General features: G+C 39.5%; 1 protein-coding gene across 1 annotated transcript in view; it reads right to left on the reverse strand.

Annotated features, from left to right (window-relative positions):
- The window catches only part of WNK2 (WNK lysine deficient protein kinase 2), a gene marked incomplete at both ends in the record, with an annotated part of 108898 nt that overhangs the window by 50473 nt on the left and 38546 nt on the right, over nt 1–19879 (reverse strand). Inside the window, 5 exons of the mRNA XM_082322573.1 lie at nt 1571–1790; nt 2655–2743; nt 12598–12755; nt 16450–16670; nt 17654–17826. Coding sequence (XP_082178699.1) covers nt 1571–1790; nt 2655–2743; nt 12598–12755; nt 16450–16670; nt 17654–17826 — 861 coding nt within the window. The remainder of the gene's footprint in view (nt 1–1570; nt 1791–2654; nt 2744–12597; nt 12756–16449; nt 16671–17653; nt 17827–19879) is intronic.

Consider the following 19879-nt stretch of genomic DNA (forward strand, 5'->3'; position numbering starts at 1 on the left):
TCTCTATATAGAGAATGGTTAAAGTTTAATGAAGACATGCTATTTTACAGTACCCACTGGCTGTGAAAGGTAACATCAGGTTGCAAACCCACCAGAACATTTCAAGTTCCTTTTGCCCACATTGTTTGGTCAGGCTGGAATGCCTGACTACTGAAAACCCACCAATAATGATAAATAATTGCCCGTACTCAAAAGGTCTCCTGCATTCTTCTCTTCCACAGCACATAAAGCAACACAAATTGATGAAAGCACGTGGCTTTGGTTTTCCACAATTCACAACAGCTAGAAAAAGACATTTAGGAACAAATGTCCCCCTTTGCCTGTCACCCCAACAGCCTCAAGTCTGAAAGCATTTCTATACAGTCACTTAGGTAACTGTTAATGTAATAGCAAAACACAGGCTTCAAAATTATTTGAGAAAGGGTATAGTATCACAGTAGTTTGGGAGTGATCCTTTTAAATATACTTTTTATGAGAATTATTTCCTCTTCAAAACAAAATATCACAACTATGGGCCAAGTAACCTACAGAACTTCGAAATTCCAAATATTTCCATAAATATTTAAATGCAAAATATAACAGCAAGTAACTGTACCAGGGCAACTTTTAAATAAAATTAGTTCTGTAACAATATATTGCTCAAAAAATATTGCACCTACTGCAAACTAACGACAAGAAGACAGAAGAGCCTGAATTTCTCCCACTAAATCTGGAGTACATAGTGATGAATCCAAGCATAGTAAGGCAACATTACCAAAATGAGTGCCTCCTAAGCAGAACAGGAGTGGTGATGACAACATCATTAAATGGGATCCCTTGGGATTTAGATTATAATAGGAACATTTCTGCAAGCACAAGAAAATTCAGACCCTTGACTCAGTGCTTACTGATTCTATGTCTCCGTGACATTAGAAAACCTAAACAACTGCAGTAAAAACATCATTAAAATACAAGTTCAAGGACTATATAGTGAAACTGGAACACGAAATAGTTTCTGTAACAAAACCCCACAAGTTATGAAGATACAGAAATTCACCAAGTTAAACTTATCTGTTAAAAAATCCAAAGCTTATTCCTAATTCTGTGCAGTGGGCTTGAATCTAGGTTCCTATTTATGTTTGGTGATACGAGTGGCTGACCACAGACTTTCCTCATCTACATTCTTCCTAAGTAACGCTGACAGAAAAGATGAAGTGTTTTGAAGAATTCAGTGCAGAATGTTTTGTGATCGAACTTTTGAACTCTTCTAATTTATTTTAAGCTGCTGTCTGAAACTAAACAGATTCCAAACAAATTTAAAGACATTCAACAGCTAGCAGAAACTGGCAAAAGAGTTTTCAAAATACAAAAGTAGAAGAGACCTCTATGGTCCCTAAGCTATTTGAAATGCTGTTCTTCCCCGTTTCCCCCTTTCTTGCAGCATTCATTCTAAAATCAATGCAAACTGCTTAAACTAGACACCTGGAATGGTTTAAGCGGAAGTTACTTTACCAGACTTGTTCCTGCTGTCCTTTGAGATTTATGCACTACTTTATATATATACATTTTTGTCAGGATAAGTTTATTTTACCATTTCTTGTGCAACATCATCAGGAGTTTCCTTCTCCAGATCAAAAGTAAACTCAATGGCTCCATTATCTTTGGGTTTTCCTTTCAGTTTCTTAGGATCTTCTACCCAGAGTCTTAAGGCAATAGAAGATTTCCTACCATGATCTTCTTCTGCAAGTTCCACTCTTACCCCAGTATCTTCAGCAAAAAAGGCATGGCTTAATAAATCTTTAATTTCATATCTGCAATGGATATAAAGAATATTCAAATACTGCAAGTCTTAAGCAATTTCAAAGAGGCTGTGACAAGAAACTGTTGTTAAAGGCAAAAACATTTACAGTATATTTGGTGTTCATCCATAACAAATTAGTGTTCTCAGCAAAAAGACGTAGTATTTCCAGTGTTACTGAGGACTGCTGAAAAAAACATTTCCTATTTCACAAAGCTTCAGCAATATTCATACACCATAAGCATGTACAGAAATGCAGATCATAGCTTTATTCAACTTTTCTTGAGTATCTGAGCTTAAAGAGTACTAAAAAAGAGGTTCCCTCTAGGTAGTCAGTTGGTCTCTAAAAACTGTATTTGTGAAAGTTATGAAATACTGAACAGTAGACACACTCATCTAGGAGAGGCCAGTATAAGATTAGGTTTTAAAACCAAAGCTGGAAACAAGGCACAATTTGTCTTCATATCCAGAGGCTAACGAGTCAATGGAATCTGCTATAACAACTTGTGGTGAATCTACCATGTCGCATTCATGGTCGACATCCACCACACTTGATGCTCCACACAGAACCTCCTGAGTGATATTTTACGGACAGCTGTGCCAGAATGTACTAGAATACGCAAGCTCACGTGTCCACAATGATGCTTTCTGACCTTATTTTTTTGAAGGTGAGAGGTTGAGAGACAGAACAACAGCATTTATTCAATTATCCTGACATTATATGGCAGGAAAGCAGGCAATCATTTATAGTTGAATTTCCATTCTGCATTTTCTCCTGCACAGGGGAGACCAAGAGGCCAGAACAAAAATCCACAGACAGCTTTGAAAACCCTGCATAAACGTTATTTAATACAAAACTTGATTACTTGAAACAAACCTTTCTTCTTTATTTTTGCAAATGCACTCCCCAATTATCTCCTTAATTTCAGGATCAGTAACTTTCTCAAAGCTTGCTGGCTTTATACCCTAAAAGGATAGAGAAAAACAATTTAGTTTGAAAAAGAATTACATTATATCTCTTAATTAAGGACATTTTTCCTACATTTTACAGTCAATTCAACCCTTGGAGTAACTAATACTTTAAAGTGGTTAGTCTTAAAGAAAAATTGAAGATTTACGGCGACCATATTTGTAAGTACCATTGCACTTCAAAATAAGCACAATAGTTTGTACGTGAACTCAGCTGTATACAGGGCAAATCTCCCTTTTTCTTTACTAACCTTTGCAAACTTTACTTTTGTATCCTCTGGACTCTGAAGTCAATATTCATTAAATTTTCAAAATAACTCTTTTCTGAAATTATTCCTTTTATGTTTTTTGCCTTAACTCTCAAAACACTAAATGAACAAAGACAAATAATCATGTTTTTCTTCAGGTAGCCAGTTTCAAGAATGAGTCAAAAATACCTTGGCATATTCCATACTCCTGTTTCCCACAAATCTTTTGCTTTTCTATGTCTCCAACACTCTCCAACACCCCTGACACCCCACCCCACCCCCCCAAAAAAAAAACCCAGACCAGCCCCAAAACCAAGCAGGGGAGCAGGAGAATATGCTCTGAACAGCTCTGTGTTGCTCTTGCATTTCCCCAGCACATTGTTAGAATCTCATCGGGAATGAGTGGCAGAGCAGGTGTAACCTATAAATCAACCTATAAATCAAGTTAAATCTCTGTCAAATGTTAACATTTTTTCTGGGAATAGTGTTCAGTTCTAGATTTGGAACAGCTAACCTATGAGCACAGCCTTTCAAGGACAAAACCCAACTGTTCATTGCAGAAGAAAACTCAGAGAAGCAGAATCCGCTTCTCCACATATGAAGTTTTGGCTCGATGTAAGTGCAACAGGAATAGTTTGCATTTCTTTCAGGTTGGGTGGGGTCATCTTAAGAAGATGGAGAGGATTTGAAACACACGCACACTTCTAGGACAGTCATAGGTCATCTCTCCCTACTTTTTAATATTTCAGGACCAAGATCTTAACTCAGCATGATTCTCCTCAGGGTATATAGTCTCTTAATTAAAATAACATATATCTTGCCAAGATAAAGAGATCTGTAGGAGTAGTATGCAAGTTCTCAGGCTAAATAACAGATTATATATTATGTCACATTTCTGTACATGTGATCAAAATATACTAAAAAAATAATTACCAGGAACACCTGGGCAGTTAACACACACGTGCAGCTGTGCATTTTCAAAGCCCAGGCTGACAATTTCTTCTGATGCCAGGTTGCAGACAGGGAGAAAGGGATGTTCCACTAGGAACAGCCGTCATTTCCAGTGGGGCCACCCTACCACTCTCCTTGTCAAACAACATAGGAGCAACTAACAGATACCCAACATCTGTTAACGCTCATTCCATTCAGTTTAACAGAAGATTTCCTGTGAGTACTTTCCATGCATATATTCAGCTATAGATGAAAAGACTGGCAACGCAAGAAGTTATCCTTTTTATTTGTGATGTTGAGCTTAAATCACAAAAATAGTGATTCTATTTTAAAAACACGTAACGTCTCTACCTACTATATGGATGAAAATTTGACAAAATTAGTTTGGGAACAGATTCTGAAGTTAAACACTATTACTTAAGGACCCAAGTACTTTCAATTAAGTTAATAAGAATAAAAAGGAAACAAGATTTCCTTTATCTAAAAAAACCCAGAATCTGATTAAGCACATAACTGAATGGGATTTGGACATTTAACTCTATTCAAATCCTTTTAAAGTTTCACCCTGAAAGAACAGTAAATAATGGATCATGCAGTGGCAGATAAGGAGGCCTGAAGTCCTGAAGAGTGGACTTTTGGCTCACCTGGTGCTGCCTTGGACAAAAAAAAAAAAAAAAAAAAAAAAGAAAAAAGAAAAGAAGTATTTCAGAAAGCGTCTGTAAGTACTTCTTCACTGAATTTAGTCTTGAATAAATGTTATGGGCGAGTTTCAGTGAGGTCTGACACCTCTCTGAGCATTTCTGAATATTCCAGCATCAGATTATACTTTTATCTTTTTATTAACATTCTGTTGCCATTCAAGCTTCAGATTTGACTTTAAACTGGATTTATTTATTTATTTCAGGTCAACCACTCCCTTTTTGTCTTAAAAACTCAAGTGAAATATGCGATTCATAAATTTGGGGGAAAGGGGGGGCGGGGGGGGGGGCAGGGGGCAGGAAAGAAAGGCAGAATAGTCATACAAAGATTCAGCTTCCCAGTTTTGCCTAGGCAGAGAGCTACTGAGATCCAAAAAAAAAATTCTTGTGGGAACAAAACAAAATAATCCGTACACATGGCTGACTGGCTGTGACCCACTAAAAAGAATTATTTGCTTAAGCAAACCTAAATCTTACTTATGAGATAAGGGGGGTTTTGTATATTAGAAAAATGTGTCAAAATGATAGGGAGTCTCTAGCCTACCAAAGCCCAGGTAGGGCTCAAAACAAGCAAAAGCACACCACTGTGTGTCAAGAGTGTTTCTTAAGAGAGCTCCCATACTTGAATTAGAAATGAAAGAAAACAAAGTACCACCCAAAGAAATTTTTAGCGTGAATCCTCTATACCCTAATACACCCTAAAGCTACAGGAACCTATTGTGTTCTCAGATGGGGAGGAGTTTGAAGAAATCTTTGGTAATTCACAATGGAAAGCAATAGGACAAATCTCTACATTTTCAAACACTCCAGTTTGCTATAGGAAACCACTGATTTACATCTTAGTGACACTTATCAGGAAGAATGGGTAATAAAGAGCACCGTCTACTATAGCTTAATGTTTACTGAAAAATGTCCCACAAACGTGCATGGGTATCAATTTAACTGAAAAAAACCCAAAAAACCCAAAACAAACCCCAAAAAACACCACCATCCCCACACACACACACACACACAAAGCAGCAGAGGCAACTTTCACCATACTACCTGAAAAGTTTTCAGCTACCTAAAGGAATATAGTGCTCATGCATCTAAGCACTCAACAGAACCTGCCAATTACTTTTTATAATTGCAGAGCGCTTCATGGATATCTTAACACAAACTAAACATATGAGAGACACAAATAGCATAAGGCATATCGCAGTATCTGTCGATTTAATTTTCTTTTCCAGAATTCACGAACAATCTTCATTTACATGGTTTGACTGGAACTCTGACATGACTGGGATGGAGCAGGGCAGGGCATACTGGGCATGTAGAAATCAGGTTTGCCTGAAAATGGCCCTTTTGACAGATCCCTGATGACTGAGCCCTATTTTTGACCTTACAGATTGCTTCCACAAAAAAATAGCAACACCTCCAAACATCATTTTACTTTCAACATCTTTCGAAGGAACACTGACTCCTCTCCAAACACCTGTTGTATTAATCTACTGAACAGCTAAGCTATGAATAGATGACTAAAACAAACAAGGACAAAATATGCCCAGTGAAGTACTGAACAGAACTGCTTTGCCAAAGTGTTTTCTCAATGCCCATATGCTATAGTATGCTATTGCTCCTTACCCTTCATTAAAATCTCCCAGGCCATCTCATTGTAATGCTGCAAACCCTCCCTACAGCGCTGTGCCCTGATGCTTACGAGCCTCCTGACAATGAAGGGGGTTTATGCAAAACACAGGTTTCTATTTGCAATCAAAGGACTCATCTCCTTCATTTATACAAAAGCAGTCTGTCCTTCCTGAGCATTCCCAAGGAAACATGGAACCAAAATTCAAAGTATATTAGCTAAGGAATTATCCATGACAGTTTGAAAACTGTACAGCTGCCTTGTAAACAAAAGTAAATTCAACACCACCACATCTGAAATGGAGCACTAACTAACTTAACATAAGGTGCATAAGGATATTTTTATACAAATTCTTTAAATGCTTTTTTTATATATAAAAGTATCCAAGAGGAAAATGAGATAAAATCAAATAATCTCCCTTTTGAGAATTTCTCTGTCTTGAACAGGATGATTTACTTTGAATCTCTCACCACCACTTGGTCTCCTCATCTTCTTTCTCAAGTGATTAGATTTGAAATACATTGCATTCCAGTATATGACATTTGAGCTTACAGTCAGGCACATATAGGACATTAAAATTTTAACCTTTATGTTGGGGGCAAAAACGTGAGGTCTAAAAGTAGCCGCTTGTCATGTTTCCATCAGCAGAGCACACTTTTGAAAGAGTAACATATCATGTCAGCCAGTAATTTTTCTAAAGGTTTTCCTTTCACCTAGGAGGAACCATCCTAGTCTAGATACAGTCTACTTTAGACTAAAACTCCACCTTCTACCTGAAGGTAGTCTCTAGACTCACATAGTTCCTACAAAAGGAAAAAAACCTCTTCTTCCGAAAAAGCTGAAACCATGTTTCCAACTGAAATTCCACCCCACCACACACTCTCTGAAGTCAATAAAGTGGAACAGTTCTCAATTTTGTCAGGATTTTGCTCCACGACATTCAGCAGTGAAATTGCTGTATGCAATTATAAACTCATCTCTATTTCACTCCAAAATGGTACTCAGTCCTAATGCTGATTTAAGAAGATTATCTGCAGCTCTACAAAGATATCTGAAACAGACAAAAAGTCAATGCAATGACATTCATACCATTATTTGTCTGTTGTTGCTGTGCTACAGCTATAGAATTTATTCTATCTGTATGAGCAATATAGAATATAGCCTGCAAATGCCAATAAAACATTCAATATATTTATAAAAAAGAAACAATATGAAAACTTAAAATGCAAAACCAAACACTATAAACATGTGGCTTGTTTCAAAGGACAGGTTTGTGCTGCTAAACCCAGCGAGGTCACCATGCACCCCCAGCAGATACAGCTGGTCTGCTATGCATTCTGCATCAGTAAGAAAACATTGGACTGAAGCTCCATGGGAAGGTCAGGGACTCTGATGTTTCACCACTTAATATGCCTATTGTCTACATTAAAATCACTTGGCAGAATGATTAAACATAAATCTGACTAAGAAAAACCATCAAGTTATGCATGAAAAATGAGATTATAGCATCAGAATGAAGGTCACTGCAAATATGCTGACCAGGAAATCACTTCAAAGTTAAATACAATAAATGTGGCTTGGACCTGTCACTTGAAAAATATGCATTTTCTATTTATGTTACAGATCCACTTTTTTTATGTTTACACTCCAGAATTTAGGCTGAAAGGGCAGAGAGCAAAGTGACAAGTCGTAACAAGCATGTCTAATTCTGGCAAAGAAATGAGTCCCCCTGTACATTTGGAAAATGGTTTGGGAAATGACTGCCGCTTTATCCTGAACTATTATATACATACAGTTACACATATGTAGAAACAAAAGTGGAAAACTAAAGCAGCAATTAAGCCATAAGAATATGATCAGTTAGAATAAAAGGTCCCTGAAATAAATAAGTATAATTATCTTACACTACCGGCATGCATAACGCATAATATCTTAACACAAAACAGTAATGTCTCAGAAAGGTAATGTTTCTATTTTCTATACCAATAAGGACTACCAATGCACGTGACTTGAGCATCTCTGACTTCAGATATATCTTACGTCCTATTAGCAGGCAAGAGTTTGATAGTGCTTTAGGACACAGAGTAGAAACAATTGAAAAAGTTATTATAATGGCAAACCCAAAGTAAGACACTGACTGTGCTGGGCAGCAGAGGGAATGTGCATCCCAGCACAATCCCAAGTAAGGTTAGAGGGAGATGAAAGAATAAGGTGGTTATTGTACCTTCACTAGCAAACAATCACCTGCTTGATGCAAACACTAGCAAGCAATTCCAACCCCTTTAGATGCTATTAGCACCTCTAGTGCTTGCCACCATGATGCTGAGCCCAAGGCAGAAGTCAGTTACTTTATTTTATATTTTTAAAATAAAAGCATCAGGAAACTAGACAGGAATCACATTTTTACATTACATTGACCCTCAATTTAAAAAACTAAAAATAGTGTTTACATTTCTGGTGCAAAAAAACCAGTTTCATCAAAAATTAATTACAATTCTCACTGACAAGCTGAAATACGTGACAGTGTTCAGGAGCAGCACTGCACCATTGAAACCCTCCATCTGAGAAGGTCAGGGCCACCTTCTGCTGTAGTGAGAACCCCAAACCTCATCTCACACTAGGAAGAAAACAGTGTAATTCAGCTTCTTGGTTTTAGTCTACACTCCATTTCTATGCTATATTTTAGTCTAGTAAAACCCAATGCTAGCAATAGCGGCTGCATGACCAACCCTAACTCTTAATAAAAAGTGATTTTTTAAGTTTTCTTGTCTGTACATCATCACCGCCCCAGCTAACGGGGCAAATCTCACTGTTAGGTGATGGCTCAGGACAAGGCAGAGGGACCCCACACCCTAAATGCCTACACCTCAACAGCAGCAGCATCTTCCCTCAGCCTCCGCGGAGCTGGCTGAGCGACTCACGCAGATCGAAGCGGGGTCCCTTGCTGTTGCCAGCTCTTCTGTGGATGCAGGTCCTCTAGAGAAGCTGTTGAACTGCCAGAGAGGTTCCTTCTGGGACTGAGGATCTCCCGCTGGGTGCCAGCTGCTCCTCATGCACTCTCACCAAGAGGTCCACCCCCTGCTCCTCCTCTGTGTCTGACAGTTCATGCAGCTCATGGCATTTGACAGGGCTTTTTCCTTCTCCAGAGGGAGCTGGTTAACCCTTTCCTTGGAAGTACAGTAATGCCAATTTTTCCATCTAAGGAATCCTGGTGCCTTTGCTCCCACTGCTACTGCTCCAAGTTCAGCTGAAAACAGCAGTAACCACACCCTCCACGTCTGTACCTGACGCTTTCTGCCTCAGCTTTCCCTGCTAGACAGCTCTGTTTCAAAAATACCCCTTACAAGTAATAAAGTGACCTTTCAACAGCTTCTCCACCATTACTCGTTCTTCATGATAAGCATTATTTTCCACCTCTCTCAAGTTGCTAGTATAAGACCTGTTTTACAAAGTTATAATAATTTACCATATAATCCTCAGCTTTGTAAAGGTTATTGCCACAGAAAATTAGTTGGCTCAGGCTTTCATCAGTGTTTAAAAAAATGACTACTGAAGTCTGCAAATTGAAATATAACATCTAATTAGGAATCCTCTGATTAATCATTACTCTTTGCCATCTTCGATGTTGCTTTGATAAATGAGGCTTAGGAGTCTTACGAAGTCTTAATTACCAATATTCCAGATGGCTAAGAGTTGTACACAGAGTTTCTCTGGGTATGTGGAGCAATGGAAGACATCTATATTATTTTGTGGCTCTAAATGCATACACACATACCCAGGTAACCTTAACATCAGCTAACCATGATGGCAGCTCCACAAACAAATGAGGCACACTGCTCACGCAACACCTGTCCAAGACAGCAGGTAACACACCCCACACTTCTCATGAAAGCCATTCAGTATCTAGGGTTACAAGACCGGTATCACATTCAGGAGATGAGACACCAAAGTCTAAACTTAGAAGAGACTCCTGTTGTCACCATGTGAAGTTTTAGAGCCCAAGGAGGTATCTCCTAAGCTACCTACAAAGATGGTATTTAGAGCACATCTGAAGAACTACATACCTAAATGAAGCCAACACACCGTTGTGCCTAACAAAATAAACTTTTACTTGGAGGGGAAGAGTGAGTGGAATAACAATGTGATAAAGCACCATGGAATAACGATGTGGAACAAGCGGCCATCCTCATTAAGGATTCAGGCAAGCAACCCCACTGAGCCATCAAACCTATTTCACTTCTTTGAGAAGATGTAGCATGTGTTTCCAGCCAGCCCATGGTGCAGAGCACAACAGCTGCTGTCAGTAAACCAGCAGACCCATCTCTGCACATTCTCCCTTCCCTACAGCACCATAGGGAGCTGCTCCAGCCATAGCGATGATGCTAACTGCCCTGCTGAGCAGCTTCTGATGCCTTTTTTTTTTTTTTTTAATTATTTCTGAGTAGCTATGGGTTGAAAGTAACACTCTAAGAAGAGTTAAACTACCAGAAATCCGGGTTGCAGTCCATTGGGCAAGATTCAGCTTTACCAAGCTACAAATGTCAGCTTGCAACAGTTTACAAAAAAAATGGGATAAAGCTGCTTCCCCTCTTCATGTGTGTTCTCCTGCTTTCAGAAAGTCATGGCATCTCTCTCATTTCCAGCGGGGACATCCTCCTGTGCCTTGTGATACTGACTTCAACTTTGAAACACAGCCTCCTGAGTTGTTTGCATCCTCACTCTCCCACCAGGTTAGCATCATCACAGCTGGTTAGCACAGCAATCTACAACAAGAACACCAACCTCCCAGCATCCCGGTCTTCAGTGGTGGGAAAAGACAGACATTGAACAACACAAACTATACCTATAAAAATTAAATTGCACATAAACCCATCAACTGGCACATGTGAGTGTTTGGGTATCTGATGAAATCACCTCCATATCCAGTATGAAAGATTAGCACACAGAAAATGCAATTCTGACCTCGAGCAGTGTTTGCTGACTGCAGGATTTCACAGAACCCTATTTGTACTGGCCTGATTCACTAAACCTCTTGGAGAAGACAAGTGGTCTCAAGTCCTTACAAAATCAACCAGTTATTACTAAGTTTCCTTTGGGAAGATTTTTGCTCATAACAAGCAGTTGGATAAGAGGAATACAAACTCATTTTGGGACCACTCTTTTGGAGACTGAGAGATGGATCTGCTCAATATATCTACTATGTAAGCCTAACTACTCTTTCTACCTTATAGGTCAAAGAAATAAAAGCAACCTTATCTGTAGTTAATCTTTGCAAATTTTAGTGCAGCTTTCTTCTGAGGATTACCCTCTTCACATCCCAAGTGTGCAGACTGCATCTTTTGGTGATGCACGAGGACCAAACCACACAGCTCACTATCTTCTTTTGTAGCAGCCAGATGGAAAGTAGTACCTGGGAAAATCTTTGACAAACCAGTCTGCTTAACATAATCTATCCTGAAAAAAACCTCCTGTAACTCTTGGTTTCACTTAACCAAGCAGAACAGCATATAACCACAGCTGCCAAAGCCTTTGGCAAGTCTCATTTCTCTGCAGTCAGTGATTTGCAATCTGATAGCATCTTACAGACTCAGGAGTTTTTTCAGGCATTCTCAGTACAGCTCATGTAGACAAACACATTTATCATCTGGGGGTGAGAATGTTGGAGAGGGTATTTTATTCAGTGTAGAGATTATCTTAGATTGATTTCTCCAGCCTAACCTCACCTGAAAATGCAGCAAACTCATTTCCATGGTTCCTGTCTGGCGATTACCGGACCTTGCAGAGTTCCAAAATGCAGATATAAAGCTCCTCTGGCTGACTCCAAAACTAAATATTGCTATCTTTTCCCTTTTATATCTTCAGATAATTTGTTGCACAAACAAACAGAGAGAATCTGTGCTGGAAATCCAAATCAAACATCCTCCACCATATAAAATAAGTATTTAGGCTCTAACCTAAAAGTTAGTCCTTTCAGCTTTGTGGGGAACTTGAGCAAGTCTGAAAAGTCCCCATTTAGGAAGCAAGACTAGAGCAAAGATTTTTCCCTGCACAGTCTTCCCACGTTTTATGTATTTTTGGCTGATGGAGACAAAATCAGCAAGAAAGATTACTGAAAATACTTTATGTAGCTGCAGTACAGTCAAACACAATCCAACCGTGGAATTGCAAGCTTACAAATAAACCGGCAACAGGTTTGTGTAACCCAGAGCTCAAATACCTCAACTTCTACAACACACTATGCATTCAACAGTACTGACACCTCATCAAAACATGTTTTTAAACCTTCAAATTACAAAATCCCAACACAAATTAAGGACGTTTACTCACACAGGTTACTTTCCGGTAAATTTGAGCAGCATTCTGGCATTCTGAGTAAGGGTATTCTGAGGTAGCCATTTCCAACATGCACATTCCAAAAGCATAGACATCCACAGATTCATCGTAGTGTTCCTCATACATTTCTGGGGCCATAAATTCTGGTGTACCTGCACAGACATGCACAAAAAGAATGTAAATTTTTGATGAAGTCTAAATGGCTTTAACCACAATCTTTTTTGCCTATAAGAAGTGTGCACATTATAGCTGTGTAAGGGTGCATGCAAGATTATTTCAAAAGAGGGAAGTAACTAGAAAAAGCTCAAGCATCCTCCAGGGAAGAAACCCAAAGTCAACACACACACTTACATACCCATGGCTCGCTGGTAATAATAAAAGGGGGAAGAGGGGAGAAAGAAAGAAAAAAAAAAAAAAAAGGAAAAGTATCAAAATTCCAAAAATGAACAAGAGAATGAGAAATGGCACATTGCCTGACCATACTGGAAGTCATGAAATGGTTTCTTTTTCTGGGTGGAAAGAAAGATGTGTACAGGCTTGTGGAGGTGAAAAGGAGAGAAGAAACGAGAACCTTCACTCTTGTTTTTATCAATGCAAATTTACATTTTTTTTCCCTCCAGAGATACACAGCAACCACCCAGCAGACAGACAGCACTTTGAAAGCAAATAGTATCGCAAATCACCTACAAAGTCACGCACAAAACATTAAACAATTCTGTCACTGGTTTAGTGGGACAAACCAATGAGGCTACTCACAGAATAAGGTCCTACTCAACAGGGATTAGGGTATCAGAAATCTGATGCAACTAGATAAATATTAAGTGAAGCACTGTACTTACTGCTTCAGAACGGGAAGTTGCAGCTTTATGACAAGTGGCGACTTACAACGCCTGCAACATTTGCACAGCAAACTACTCTGAAAAGTGTGGTCTTACAAAGCAAAAGCAAAAAAAAATTAACACTTAGGTGATTTATTCCAGGAACCGTATCTTGTAATGTAATTTATGCTTAGGAGTCAAGACTAATTTATTTCTGTTTTACATTTACAAAAGATGAAGGAAGAGAGATCAATGCACTCGTGTGTTGCGGGAGAGGACCAGCGAGCCACAAGCACCTGGATGCCAAAAGGAGTGCGAGGCATCTTGGACCACCTGAAGGACCCAGACAAACTCTGCCCCTCCAGCCCAGCAGCAGCTGCCTCAGCACCCAAACTGCCCACCAGCACCCCACGGCAGCCTGGTGGGTCCATTAGTTTTTTGTTATGACATCTCTACATCAGCAGCAAAAGCACAACTGTAATTAAAATAACATATACTGAGAAAAAGTATTTCTCGTATATGTTTGGGGACTTGACATAAGCTTTCTTTTTAATGGTAACATAAACTACATCTCTCAAAATTAGGATCTGTCAGTAAAAACTCTGCTTTTGCATGTTCTCTAAAGTAGACTTGGCCTAACTCGCAAAACAAGCCCCAGCACAAGCACTTCTGTAAAATTCATTTTGCAAAATTCAGGATCGATCTCTCCCCTTGTTTATGTTCCTTCCACCTCAAAGACATTCATTCCTTCAGCCTTTGTAAAGCAGCCAGACCCATGTCGTGAAAGCACCTAAGGTTTTTCTCCCAGCTGTCACACAGGCGGTAGCTGCTGCTCTGAAACAGTTAATAACTACCATAGAGAATGTTTTTTGGAGCTGCTACCTTGTTTTAGAAGGAACAAGACTCAGAGGCAGGAGTGAATCTCATGAATTATGGAGCATTTAAAGCAAATCTGAAAAAGTGATAGCGATAGTCTAAGAAGCAAATGAAATTCTTGACACCATTCCAAAATAGCATGAAAATGACATTTCCCCCCCCCATCCCTTGGGGCTGGGAAGAAATACATACAAGTATCCTTAAACAAAACAGACCACCTAAATGTAAAGCCACTCAGCATCTATTCAACTCCTCTTGGCAGAAGGAGTTTTGCCCTGGCTTGGCTCCCTGCAGAGATACACTGCAAGGTCAGACGAGTATCAGTGATGGCACGAACGCAGCAAGGGAACAATTGGACCTCAGCCATGCTGACTTCATTCTGTTCAGACTGATGTAAAATTGCAGCTACTAATATTCCTTTAAAGCTACTACATCTATGGAGGGGGCAGAATTACTCATCTCACCAGTGTTTCCAAGCCCTCCTAATTCTTTCCTTGGAGCAGCACTACTCATGAAAAAGATAAGCTTGGTTATATTGCCAAAATGAATGCAGACACCTTGCCAGCAACCTGCAGCCCTTTTCAGTGTTGAATTTCTTTTAGACACGAGCGTGCTTTGACAGTGCTGTGGTAACAACTGATTTTACAAAAACTTGTATTGGTATTACTGATATTATTATGTCCCATGGCCAATTGTCATACCACAAAAAAATTATGTGAAGAAATACTGACCGTCAAAAAAAACCCCCGCCAATTATTAGAAGTTAAAAACTAGAGAAACTTAACAGATATAAACCAACATGATTTCACTAAAATCAACAAGGTTAAGCAGACCCACAGTAGCCAAGCACAAATCCAAAACTTCTATCATTTTTACTTCAATGATACTGGGCTCCCTAAGCATTAAAGTCGATACTTCTATACAAATAATTGTAAAGAATTATAATCTCTGAAAATTTCAGATGCTAAAATAATTATTTAAGCAACTACTGCTTGAAAGATAGGATGCTATTTTCATATATATTAAGGGAACAGTGGTTGTCACTATCAGTTTGCTAACTCTAATTACCTAGAATCTCATTTCCATTTATATTGTAAGCTGAAATACAGCTACATGCATGATAACTTGCCCCACTTTCAGCATCATTCCTCAGGAACTTGCAGCTTCCTAGAACCATCACCTACAGATCTCAACAAGGGAGATTTGCTACGGAAGCTTGGGTAAAAAACACAAAACGTCTGAGAATTCTGGAAAACATTACATTTACAAAGAAAACACTGAATTTAACTTTTGGAAGGAAATGATGTCTTTCAACAGTCATTCAGAAAATGTCCTCCCAGTTCAAGCAAACGCAAGTTCTAACACTCCTCACACAAGCACCAACTAAGGGCATCAGCTATTGCATATCCTAGTGGAAATTTCTTCTAATTTTGTACCTACTGATTTTTAATAAATTGCAGATGTTGTTTCAGCAGAACTCTGCCAGGATGGCATCGAGGCAGGGACAAGCTCTGCAGTTGCCTGCAGAAGCAGCCTGTTTTGCTGATGCCCCAGTAAATGGGGATAAGGTGTTCCAGCCAGATCAGCTCCACTACAACTTCTCTGCAAAGGAGAGAAGCCTGGCTCTGCAGAGCACTACTACCTCTCCCTTCAGCAAAAGTAACCATCCCTATCCCAGCATGACTGGAAGCAGAAGACTTCCCAGAGGCCTTCCCAAGCTTTTGCAACTTTTTTTGTTAGGGAGAAAGCATGGCATCCTTTCTCTTCCTTCTCCTCTCTCTTTTCTTCTCCCCTCTCAGCAGGCACTGAGCCAGTTCTCAGGAGGATGCACACAAGCTGCCGAGAACCCTTGCTGCTCCTTTTGAAGGAGAGAGGAGAAGGATTTGTGGATACCAATATTTCAATTAAAAAACAAACAGAAGAAGTGGTTTACCATTGTGATACAGAAGGAAGGAGAAGAGGAAGTCATGATACCATTTCCTACTGATTGAGATTTTTATAGTGGTATAAAGGGAACAGTCACAAAACCACTTTAATCTCTACTACCAACCTACAAGTGAAAGAAAAACACTAATGCAAAATGTGAAAGATAGATATTCAAAAGACAGCCACCATACCAACAGAAGGAAACCTAGGAGAACAGAAGGATTACCTATTACACTTTTGGCAAATGAAGCTCTCTTGAGGGTTGCCAGACCCAAGTCTCCTATTTTCACAGATCCAGTTGGTCCAGTAATAAAAATATTGTCACATTTTAAGTCTCTGTGAATTATTGGTGGAGTTCTTGTGTGCAAGAAAAGAAGGCCCTTCAGGATTTGCCGGCACCAGCTACGCAGGACTTTTGGTTTCATCACTTTAAATCTCTTCAGATACCTAGAGCACAAACATACACAGAAGTGGGTATAAAGAAAATGAAGTGTTATAAGAGATTCTAGGGGCTTTAACAGCTGAAACTCCATTCTGGATAAAAGCCCCTTATTAGATGCCATAATAGCAGCTCAGAAATATCACAAAATTGAAAGAAATAGATCTTTTCAAAGGAGGAATTAGGGCATTCATTTTTAGGGAGGAAGATAATAAGCATTTTTGCTGCAAATACAACCAAATATTTGCAAGTCTAATAGTACAGCGGTTCACTTCATGCAGAGAACAGCTTTAGAATATGTTTCATATATTCAAATCAGAAGAATACTGAAGTTTAATTTTAACTACAAGACTTTGACCTCTGTACCATGCACCTGCATTTTTTCCATTTACCTAAACTACTGATTGGCAGGGTACATTTTGGAAAAATGTAAAACCTGCTAATGCACTGGCAGAGTAGCATACTGGATATATGCAGTGACGAGTACTGCTCCCATTGGGGCTGAAAATCTGTTCCAGAATTCATGCCAACTGTTTTATACCAACCTTAACAAGATCATCGGTACCAAAGGCTATTAATTAATATTGTTTAGTAGATAACCTAGAGGACCTTCTGCTTCAAAAAGAGATTCTACCATTCAAGTGCTTTTCTATCTGAATTTTCTAACAAAACATGCAAATACAAGCACAAAAGCAATCACAAAAACACACCCTGACAAATTAAAACGTCATGGGCAGAAGATGAAACACACCAGAGAACAGCTTCTAGTTGCATAACTGAAACAGTGAGAGCAGGGAAAGAGAGGTGGAGGCCAAAATTCTTCATGTCAAATCAATGCAGTTCAAACGCAGGGACAAATGACAGACACCAGAGAACAGCTCCATTTTTTTTTTTTTATCTGGAGGTGCTCTTTTTCAGAATACGAAAGTAGGATTCTTCTAAAAATTTCCATCGCTATTCTTAGCCTCCTCAACAGGAACGCAGTACTTACGTCTTCAGTGTTCCAGAGGTCATCAATTCCGTAACCAGCACGATGCATCTTTTGCCTTTTACACAGGATTCCCAGAAGTCATAAAATCTCACAATATTTGGATGCTGTAGACCTTTCAACATTTCTGCTTCCTCTTTAAATCTCTGCCTCTCTACTTTTGTGAGTTTTCTGTCCTATAATCCAAAATCAGACATTATTAGTAGTGAACAGACAAAAGTAAAATAAAGGCACTGCATTGCTAAGGTATTCATAATTTTAGATTTGGTTTATGCTTGTATCAAGAGCAATTATAAAATCTTTTATGTAAAAGATGAGCACCGTGTATGAACTAGGGCATTCGCCTTAAATCCAGTGTCAAGAAGACAAAGACTCACCTCTGAACAAAGAGATGTCTGTGCTATACTACACTACACGACAGCATTAATATTTCAGGCAACATAAACACACCCATGGTTTGATGGATCAACACACAGCTATTTACTTCTTGTTTTGGTTTTGTGAGGCTCATTATCTGAGAGTAACACACGCAGGATTTCATTTCCAGGTATGAACATCCTCACAGCTAAGCTGCTGTTGTCTTTTACAGCTGTGACTGCTCAGCACCTTCCATGACTGCTCCTGTGAAGTTATGGTGGTGAGCAGCAGGTGAGGTCCCCCAGTAACCACACTGGGCTGTACAGCCCATCTCATTTCTCCAGGGACAAAATAAAACAATGCCCCTCTCCAAAAAAACAAACACATAAATTTTTCTATTTGTTTGCTGTTCTGCCAAATTTTACAGACTTTTCTTTAAAGTTGACAAAGGAAGGATTTAAAGCTCCCCTTCAGCCTTTTCCGTAGGCTGCATGTTGGCTACACAGAAATACTTATTCTTTTAGATTAGAAATTTGAGGAATGTCATGTTCCACTACTCTGTTTTTCCTACAGAAATTTAGGAGCATTTACCATAAACTCCAGGCTGTGAAGTGACCTGCAAGGAGCACGCAGAGCCCGTCTCCTCCTCCCCACAGCTCAGCAGAAGCCTATGAGGCTGCCTGGACCTCATCAGCAACATGGGGACCCCTACAACAAGCAGCTCAGGTACAGGCTTTAGCATCTTTAGACGATAGAAAAGAGCAAAATGGGAGTTTCACCGAAGACCACACCATCACCGTCTGATTTGTCTCCCCTGGACGGTCAGTCGGGCTGGGAACACTTCCCTCCGCTGTCCTAGAAATGAAGCTTTTTCGTTCTTTAAAAGGCACAACTGTGTAACTGTTCTTACTTACAGAAGCAAAAGCTCACAAATCACTAAGATTAATTAGTTCATATTTTAACCTTGGACATTTTTCTTTTCTGGGTTCACTTAGGCATGTTTATAAAAGCATATATGTAGTGAATTAAATTGGCACCCAGCTGATTTGTAACCAAGATGCAGAGGGATCACGCCACTGCCGTTTTGATAGCCTGCCCTCATCTGTGATCGCAAAGAACTCAATAGGGGAATGAGAATTTCCATGGCTACCAACAAGTCAGCTTTACACAGAGACTTCACAAGAGCAAAACCTGGGTTGAAACAATGATGCTTTGGCTCTTCTTGGAAGACAGAAAACCTACTTCCACAGTGGTCTGCATGCATTGGGGGAGCATTTCCATTTTACATTGTGGCTGCTGAGGGGGTTCCCAGTTTTCTTTACGTTTTACAGAGCAGCATCAGAGCTAACGTTGCTTCGAGCAACAGCAGACATCTGGGCTGGCACAGCGGGGTGCCTGGTGGGGACTGATGCCTGGATCCCCAGCGGCAGCCAGGAGCACCCTGTGCCCAGCGGCACTGCTGGGGACAGGCAGGCACCAGCATGCTGAACGCCAACAGGCAAGAGCAAGGCAGTATTTCTGCTGCTCTGTAGCAACTGTGGTTTTTCTAAGTTTTAAAAAAAAAAAAAAAAAAAAAAAAAGCAGGCTGTCTAATGAGCCAGGACAGAAAAGCCTGAGAATTGCTTTCAAATCCATCACTTCTTCCCCTGCTGCTGAGTTTCCTCTTAATTTAAACCCTGTAGAATAAATCAGGCACACTGCTATTAAGGAGGAAAACGAGCAAGTCCTTGTATGAAACAGGAAGAGCAGAGTGTGGGCTAGCACAGAAAGGAAAAGGCAGTGACACAGATCCAGCAGTTTTTTAAAAACCTTCTAATTAAAAAAAAAAAAAGTAATACCATACCCCCTGACTCTCATTTCCAGATTTCTGAG

Source organism: Platalea leucorodia, assembly GCF_965183815.1.
Source record: "Platalea leucorodia genome assembly, chromosome: 9".
Classification (NCBI taxonomy): Eukaryota; Metazoa; Chordata; class Aves; order Pelecaniformes; family Threskiornithidae; genus Platalea; species Platalea leucorodia.